Source organism: Pristiophorus japonicus, chromosome 21 (genome assembly GCF_044704955.1).
Source record: "Pristiophorus japonicus isolate sPriJap1 chromosome 21, sPriJap1.hap1, whole genome shotgun sequence".
Lineage (NCBI taxonomy): Eukaryota > Metazoa > Chordata > Chondrichthyes > Pristiophoridae > Pristiophorus > Pristiophorus japonicus.
Window position 1 is genome coordinate 65,597,197 of NC_091997.1, and position 9,274 is coordinate 65,606,470.

At 49.8% G+C, this 9,274-nt stretch overlaps 1 protein-coding gene across 3 annotated transcripts in view; it reads left to right on the top strand.

Moving 5' to 3' along the window:
* crtc3 (CREB regulated transcription coactivator 3) overlaps positions 1–8,659 on the top strand; it is an 89,788-nt gene extending 81,129 nt beyond the window's left edge. For all 3 annotated transcript variants that reach the window (XM_070864906.1, XM_070864908.1, XM_070864907.1), the window contains 3 exons: positions 2,420–2,630; positions 4,057–4,287; positions 5,550–8,659. In XM_070864906.1, the coding sequence (XP_070721007.1) occupies positions 2,420–2,630; positions 4,057–4,265 (420 nt within the window). In that variant the 3' untranslated portion in view covers positions 4,266–4,287; positions 5,550–8,659. The remainder of the gene's footprint in view (positions 1–2,419; positions 2,631–4,056; positions 4,288–5,549) is intronic.
* The last annotated feature ends 615 nt before the right edge of the window (positions 8,660–9,274 follow it).

The following is a 9,274-nucleotide window of genomic DNA, read 5'->3' on the forward strand; positions in this document are numbered from 1 at the left end:
GCCTCCCTCCCTCGGCAACCCACCTCCCCCTTGCCTCCCTCCCTCGGCAACCCACCTCCCCCTCGCCTCCCTCCCTCGGCAATCCCCCTCGCCTCCCTCCCTCGGCAACCCACCTCCCCCTCGCCTCCCTCCCTCGGCAACCCACCTCCCCCTCGCCTCCCTCCCTCGGCAACCCACCTCCCCCTCGCCTGCCGCCCTCGGCAACCCACCTCCCCCTCGCCGCCCTCCCTCGGCAACCCACCTCCCCCTCGCCTCCCTCCCTCGGCAACCCACCTCCCCCTCTCCTCCCTCCCTCGGCAACCCACCTTCCCCTCGCCTCCCTCCCTCGGCAACCCACCTCCCCCTCGCCTGCTGCCCTCGGCAACTCACCTCCCCCTCGCCTCCCTCCCTCGGCAACCCACCTCCCCCTCGCCTGCTGCCCTCGGCAACCCACCTCCCCCTCGCCTGCCGCCCTCGGCAACCCACCTCCCCCTCGCCTATCCCATAGCCATGAACCTTGTGACCTTCTAAGCTGCGTTGAGCTCACCTACAAGTACCTTCTCCAGCGAGCGCCCAAAAAGGACCAGAGGAAAGTGGAAGAGTGGAAGAAGCCACTGCACTCCATGTGTGATCCAATGTTCAAGATGTACCAGGTCCTCTATCCCTCCCGCCCGTCACATTCTCTGGCAAATTCCCCCTTGACCTCACTGATGCAGTCTGTCTCCCTGTGTGGTCTCTGTGTGAAGTATTTAAATATAAACTGTGTACCTCCCACCCCCACTGCCATCTTCACAATTTGAACGTATATTCCGTCATAGTTTAAATTTCTGATGCCGTTGCACAGAAATACGCCGATCCATGTTTGCTTCTTAGTCTGTCAGGAGTGTCTAAGCTTTCGTTCATTCTAAGCGCCTAGACTTTAAATCCCGGTCCCCATTAACCTGCTGATTCCTTGAGCTACCGATAAAAGAAAGAAATATTTGCATTTCTAAAGCGTCTTTCACAATCTCAGGATGTCCCAAAGCACTTCACAGCCAATGAATTGCTTTTAGGAGTGTAGTCACGGTTGTAATGTAGAAATCAAGGCAACCACTTTGCACACAGCAAGCTCCCACAGACAGTAATGTGATAATGACCAGATAATCTGTTTTTTTAGTGATGTTGTTTGAGGAATAAATATTGGGCCCAGGACACCAGGGAAAACTCCCCATCTCTTCTTCGAAATAGTGCCCATGGGATCTTATACATCCACCTGAGAGAGCAGAAGGGGCCTCGGTTTAACGTCTCATCCGACAGTGCAGCGCTCCCTCAGTACTGCCCCTCCGACAGTGCGACGCTCCCTCAGTACTGCCCCTCCGACAGTGTGACGCTCCCTCAGTACTGCCCCTCCGAGAGTGCGACGCTCCCTCAGCACTGCCCCTCCGACAGTGCAGCACTCGTTCAGTGCTGCCCCTCCGACAGTGCGGCGCTCCCTCAGTACTGCCCCTCCGACAGTGCGGCGCTCCCTCAGTACTGCCCCTCCGACAGTGTGGCGCTCCCTCAGTACTGTCCCTCCGACAGTGCGGCGCTCCCTCAGTACTGCCCCTCCGACAGTGCGGCGCTCTCTCAGTACTGCCCCTCCGACAGTACGGCGCTCCCTCAGTACTGCCCCTCCGACAGTGCGGCGCTCCCTCAGTACTGCCCCTCCGACAGTGCGGCGCTCCCTCAGTACTGCCCCTCCGACAGTGCGGCACTCCCTCAGTACTGCCCCTCCGACAGTGCGGCGCTCCCTCAGTACTGCCCCTCCGACAGTGCGGCACTCCCTCAGTACTGCCCCTCCGACAGTGCGGCGCTCCCTCAGTACTGCCCCTCCGACAGTGCGGCGCTCGTTCAGCACTGCACTGGGAGTGTCAGCCTGGATTATGTGCTCAAGTCTCTGGAGTGGGACTGGGACCCATGACCTTCTGACTGAGAGGCGAGAGTGCTGCCCACTGAGCCACAGCTGACAGATCCTGGTGTTCTGAATAAGGATTTATCTGTCAGTGAGGTGAAAGTGCTGCGAATAGTTCTTTCCAAACCTCCAGGCCTCGCAAAATTCAAATGGCAAACCAGTGAGCAAGAACAGTGAGCCCAAGCAGACCGGAGTTGTCTCGGTTGCCACCAATGTTCCTTGTAAGTTGCGCGATCATGCAGCGCTCCAGGGATCCGTGCAGCCAGCTTGCCGGCTTGTCAATACAGAAACCGCGTATGCCCTGCGCTTTAAATGGCCCACGCAGCCGTTTAAAGGGGCAGCATGGCGCCAGAAATAAATGAGAGAATATTGGTTGCCACAGTCCTTAGTTTGGACACTCCTGCTGTACACATTGAGCATTGTGAGTAACCTGACCTGCAACAGAGGTGAAATTCTCAAGCCTGTTCTTTCTCCCTTTACCCTTTCCCCCCCCCGCCCCCCCCCCAACAGCTGGAGCAGTTCAACATGTTGGAAAGTCCGGTCAACACTTTGCCGATGAGCAGCAACAACTTCTACAACCCGGGCTCCAGCCTGCACTACTCTCAGGCCGCCATGGTGGGTCTGACCGGGAGTCACGGGAGCCTCCAGGACCAGTCCCAGCTGAAACCCAACATGTTGTACTCTACCTGCACCGGCAATATCCCCAACATCATCCTAACAGGTGAGCTACCCTTCGCAGAGGGCGCACAGACCGAAGGTCATTGGTAGGAGGTTTATGGGCAATTTCTTCACCCAGAGGGCGGTGGGGGTCTGGAACTCACTGCCTGAAAGGGTGGCAGAGGCAGAAATCCTCACCACATTTAAAAAGTACCTGGATGTGCACCTGAACTGCCATAACCTGCAGGGCTACGGACCAAGAGCTGGAAAGTGGGAGCAGGCTGGGTAGCTCTTTGTCGGCCGGTGCGGACACGCTGGGCCGAACTGGCCTCCTTCCGTGTTGTAAATTTCTATGATTCAACCCAGCCCAATCCAAACATTGGCTTGGGGAAGCTGGATAAATACGTGAGGGAGGAAAGAATGGAAGGATTATGTGGATAGATACAAAAGCAGGACACTGTGAATGCTGGAAATCTGAAATAAAAAAGAGAAAATGCTGGAAACACTCGGCAGGTGAAGGGAGAGAGACGGTTAACGTTTCAGGTCGATGACCCTTTGTCAGAACATGTTAATGGGATGAGATGAAGAGGAGTGGGAGTGGGGGCTGTGAGGAGCATAAACACCGGCACGGACCTGTTGGGCCGAATGGCCTGTTTGTGCTCTGGATGTTATTTGTAACCCGCTCTATCACCAGTACTGGCCTCATTGAGGTCAGGAATATTTCCCAGGAATGATTTTGTTTCCTTGGGATTTTACTGGAAGATTCCAAGTGTTGGAATATTCTTCCCATTGACTTTTAGTACCCAAGGGGTTTGGAAGAGAAAGTTGGTTTAATCGTGCGTATTAATTCCTAGTAAGGCTGTAAACACTGCCTATAATTGGTAACACAACCCTGACTTATTGATCAGATAGTCAACCGATCCTTCCATTCCTTTCTCTCTCTCGCTTCCCCTTACATGCATCCATGTTAATCGCCTCAAACCACTCCCTGTGGAAGCAAGTTTCACATTCTTCCCACTTTCAGTTTAACGTCTCATCCGAAAGACCACACCTCCGACAGTGCAGCGGATCCTGCAACACTGCACTGGGAGTGTCACCCTGGATTTATGTGCTCAAGTCCCTGGAATGGGACTTGATCCCACAACCTTAGCTGACACACCATTAAGGAAATGAAAGGATATGAGTATCGGGCGGGAAAGTGGAGTTGAGGTTGAAGATCAGCCATGATCTTATTGAATGACGGAGCAGGCTCGAGGGGCCGAATGGCCAACTCCTGCTCCTAATTCTTATGTTCTCTCGGTAAAAGGATTGGTCCCTTGGGTTGAGGACTGGAGAGCGTTCAGTGCTTTTCGAAGGCCGGTGGGATCAGCAGAGAACCAAAAACTGGCGCCGTGAAAAGCAGTCGACAAACTAGGGAAAAACGGTTTGTAAATTCCGGATGGGATCCCTGGGCCAGTCCGTTCCTTCATTCTCCTCCTGTTGCTCTCTAGGGGACTCTCCGCCAAGCTTGTCCAAGGACATCAGCAACGCCCTGGCCGGCGTCCCAGACATGACCTTTGACACCGATGGCCAGTTCCAACTGGACGATGAGTTAAAAATCGAACCACTTAGCCTAGACGGACTGAGCATGCTCAGTGATCCGGACCTGGTCCTGGCTGACCCCACCATAGAAGACACATTCAGGACAGACCGGATGTAACCGCCGCGATGTTACTTTGGGGGTGAGCGGGGGGGGTGGGGGAGGGGGGGGGGGGGGGGATATACCTGGACACTAAAGAGTGAAGAAGAGCATTCACAGAATGGCACATTTGGAGCTAGACTTTTTTAATCATTAAAGCACTAGTCACGGCTTTGGTTGTGTTTTTTAACTGTGCGTCTGTTTAGCTGGGTTAAGGTTGAAATGTTCTTCAATTTAAGCTGACCATTGCCAGAAAATAACCACCCCAGCACAGGGCGACTGATTGTACCGTATTGACTTATTTAGGTGACATGCAATGCAAATTGTTTACAGATTTTAAATCTTAGCTTTTCACTTCTAAACCAGAAAATCTGCATTTTATAAAATGTTAGTCTTTTTACACTTGTCTAAATCTGCAACATGTCTAAACCACAAATTAAAACCCCCTGTTAAGATATAAATTTCTTCGGCATTGTTTCACACTTGTTGCTGGGTGTGAGGCTGAGCTGGGCTCTCCAGCTGGTCTCGGCTGGGGCAGCAGGTGTGTGGCTGCCCTTTGCCACAATGCCTGTGGGTGCGGGGGGGGCGGTGGGGAGGAGATATCAGTCACTGCCCCCGGCCTGGAAACGACCTGTGTTGGATTTGGACAGTTCCACGTCCTTTTTGATCGAATGCCCTGCCCAGGCTCCGACACAAATGGCCACACAGGCAAAGTGTAGGAGGGCAGCCAACACCAGCGGAGCCGGAATCCCGCTCGCTTTGCACCTTCGAGAGAGCGTTCGTCCAAAATAAAATACCCGATCCTTTGATTAGAAGGTGGCATTAATTGAAATGTATCGACTGCAGTAATTTCCATTTAAATCACTCGGCACTGGGACTGGGAGGGTAGGCACTGGGACCAGAGGGCAGTCACTGGGCACTGGGTTAATTTTCAACATTAACCCTTAGAGAGTTGCAATTTTGTTCTCCAAAACTAAACACGCACCAATTATGCAGGGAAACTATTTCTGCAGGTTCCAAACATTTTGTGAAATGTTAGAATTTTAAGGAAGCAGAGAAAGGCCTTGGGGTGCACAAAGCTCTCCTCCCCCCCACCGCGGACCCCCTCTCCCTCCCCTCGGTCTGACGGAGGTCAGTGCAATCGGCGACTTACCCCTCCCTGTTAAATATAAATATAATTTATCACTCTTAATTCGCACGGCAGTTCCTCAGTTGTGTGGGGAGGAATTTAAATAATATATAATCAAGAGTTACTGATATCAAGATGATGAAAAGACTATATTTTTAAATTGCTATACTGTACAGGTTATCATCATCATCATAGGTGGTCCCTCGAACGAGGATGACTTGCTTCCACGAGAGTTCACAGATGTTTCAATGAAGGACCCGATGTTCCAGTCCTGAACTCCAGTTGAGGGTTGGAAGATACCTGTGCGTGAATTTTTTTAACGTGTGGTGACCGTTACACATCAGCCACCACACGGGCTTGACAGAGCTAGGCCTTTACCCGGTGGCAAGGATTAACACAGGTTAACACACCCCCTGAATGCCTTAATAGACAGATAGTTACAGTCTGGGTGTTTTTTTTTTGGAAAGGATCGATTGTTTCTTGGTCGCCAGCGGCGAGAGACTATGCCAGTAAGCGCACTGTGATTAGAAATTGTGTAAGAAGAGCTTATTGAGGTGTTCCCACGGACCTTGAATGCTGAGGGTTGTTATCATGGTTTGGTGTTTGTGATGTGAGAATTCTGTTTGCAAAATGCACAGGCATGAAGGGGCAGCGCGTCCCTTCTGATCAGGCCGTCCCTTCTGATCAGGTGTGAATACAGAATAAGGAATGGACTCAATCTTGTATCATGTGTCTGATGGGATCTTTGTGCAGCTCGTGTCAAGAGCAGAACTCGCGCCTAAAGTGAAGCCAAATTGAACTGTATATTTCTAATGCACGGACACAATTCTGTATGGACCTTTCATGCTTTAAAAAAGCATTTATTTTTCTTTTTTATAAGATAAGAGTTTTACGTCAGCTTGTTATGAACTTGCTTCTAAGTGTTTTCTGCCGTGACTATTTCTGAAACTGCGTTTCCTGTTGCTAACTGTTTGGCTTGAGAATGTGAGGGGGGTGGGGCAGTTTCTTTACTGTTTGGAGTTATGCTATCCCTGCATGCCACACATCTGTTTGGTCAGGTTGTACTGTCAGAAGTACCAGCATGGACAGTGCAACGTGTAACCACTGGCCTTTCACCTCCAAGGCTCTGGTTCAGAGAGAATCCGGACAAGGTTTCACCTCTCGATTCCTCGTGCCACTGGCCAACAACCTTTCGTTCTCAAACTCATGGGTGCTTTCGCGTACTGAATAAAGGTGGTTCCGGCTCATAGACACAGGGGTAGCCCCTTTCTCTAGAACCCAAACCATCATCTCATTCTTGAATCAATACAACAGTTAATTTCTTTCTCGTACTCTGGAACCCAAAGGTTTCATTATTGAATCTCGACAAAGGCAGTTCGCTCCCACTCTAGATCCCAGATGCAGAGTCTTGTATTCTAGAACCTGAACAGAAATTCTTCTCTCTCTCCCAGCTCCCTCTCTTGTACACAGGCAAAGATTCTCCTTTCACTGATTTATAGAGCCAAGGAATTGTTTTGCACAGTACGCTCAGCCATTTTCTAACACCTGTATTCAAATTAGCAAATGGAAGCTTTTTCCAGTTTTGTTCGCAGCCCTGATCAGGTCACCGGCAGAAACGCTTCGCCCTCTTGTTCAATTGTAACCAAACGCTGATTTGGTAAAAGGGTTGAATGAGACTTTCTGGGCTGGGTGCAGGCAGTGTTTTTCCGGGAGGTATGGGTACTTTGAATCTGGCTGAGTCTGTGAGTGCTGGCTGTTCCGCTTTCACCTTGACCTGTGCGTACAGGAATCGAGAGGGGGGATAAACCTGGGACAAGCGTGAGGAACTGAAAGCTTCCCTCAGCCTACAGAAACACGAGTGAAACTAGGAGATAACGGGCAGATAGCGGAGGAGGGTCTTGCATTGAAACTATTATCCTTTTCACCCATTGAAGAATTTAGTCACCATTTGCACTATCCTTTCTTTTAAAAAAGAAACTACATTTTTTACCATGTGTCCACCTGCCTGCGATATCCTGAGTAAGAAGCAGAATATGTTGGGAATGGAAATCTGGGATGTAGGACAGGGTTACGGACTGTATGATGGCCTAATATTTTGGTGATGGATTCAGCCCAGATGTATAAATGTTTTTAATACCAATATTTTATCATCTGCATTTTTTGTTTATAAAAAGAATTTTTGTCCTGTATAACAGAAAGTGATTTTGAACTATTGCCCTTACCAATAACTTTAATAAATCCTTGAGGCCGTCCTTTCTAACTGACTTGCCTCACAGCACTCTGGAGCTGAGGGAAGGCTGGTGTGTCCTCACCAGAGCAAGCCACTGCAAGCATGCGCTGCTTCATTCTGTAAAAACCTGCAGGCCTGAGAAACAAAGTGGAGGTGATTGTAACGGGACTCACGGGGTGGGAATCCCACGGGATTGGGTGGAGCGCCAGTTTTACACCCTGCCCGATATTGGAGTAGTATCGGGCGAGGTGGGGGGGGGGGCTCACACCAGCATTGCTCCCAATCCTGTCAGTTTCCAGACAGGCGGGTCAGCTTAAAATTGCTTTCTTCGCCCCCCCACCCCCAAAAATGTGGAATTCCCGCCCTCTGAAAACCAAACCCTTCGGTGGCTCGATTGTAAATGTACTGCCCCGTCTGCCCTCCCAGAGCAGGTCTGCAGCGAGCGAGCTGTTCTCAGTCCGTGTTCCCGCTCCCAATCGCTGTTCAGTCCGCACGTGTGGAGTACTGGCGCCATCTTGGCTCCCCTTTGGGCCAATAGCCTGCCACGACCCACGGGCCAATAGCCTGCCACGACCCACAGTCCAGGCTGACACGTGAGCTGGTCAGACAGGGCAGTCCACACACTAGAACGTACTCCCAGTAACAGTCTGCACCTTGAGGAGAGATGGGAGGAGGATTGCAACGGTTGGGTTGGAGAATGGGAATCTGCAGGGCGGCACCGACCCGTCCCTCGGGCTGTTACACAAAAGCTGGGTTGAGCTCAGTATGAAGCTCTCTCCCTGTTCTGCTCTCATTATCATCATTGAATTTTATCAATGTCCATTTATTTTTAAATTCTTTTAATTTATTCTGACCTCTTGAACCTTTTTTTTGTAATAGTAGCTTGTCTGTTTTAAAAAAAAAATACTACTAATTTTATTAATATTTACTGTTGTGTATCTGTTTCCTGTGACATCCTTTGACTTTTGAATTCAGTTATTGTGAAGTGTACAGTAATATTTAAATAGGACTTGTCTGTGAGCTAGTGTTACTTTTTGTAAAGTGTCATTTTGCATTCTGTCTTTCAAATAAAATATATTAAATCTACGCAATCTGTGTGTCTATATTTTCTTCATTTGAAATACCACGGATTGAAACCAGAGTGGAACTGAGCTGCCCGATTGGGGAGTCACACCAAGCTTTTAGTCACCTGTCCTTATTTACATCGGATATACAGCACAGAAACAGACCATTCGGCCCAACCAGTCCATGCCGGCGTTTATGCTCCACTCGATCCTGTCTTTCCTCATCTAAATATATCAGCATAACACTCTATTCTCTTCTCCCTCATATGTTTATCTAGCCACCCCTTAAATACATCGATACTATTCACCTCAACCACTCCCTGTGGCAGTGAGTTCCACATTCTCACCGCTCTCTGGGTAAAGAAGTTTCTCCTGAATTCCCCATTGGATTTCTGGGTGACTATCTTATATTGATGGACTCTAGTTTTGCTCTTCCCCACAAGTGAAAACATTCTGTCTCTATCAAAACCTTTCAGAATTTTAAAGACTTCTATCACCCCTGTCTTTTTTCAAGTGAAAAACGATCCAGCCTGTTCATCCTTTCCTGATATGTATACCTTCGCATTTCTGGTATCATCCTTGTAAATCTCTGCACCCTCTCCAGTGC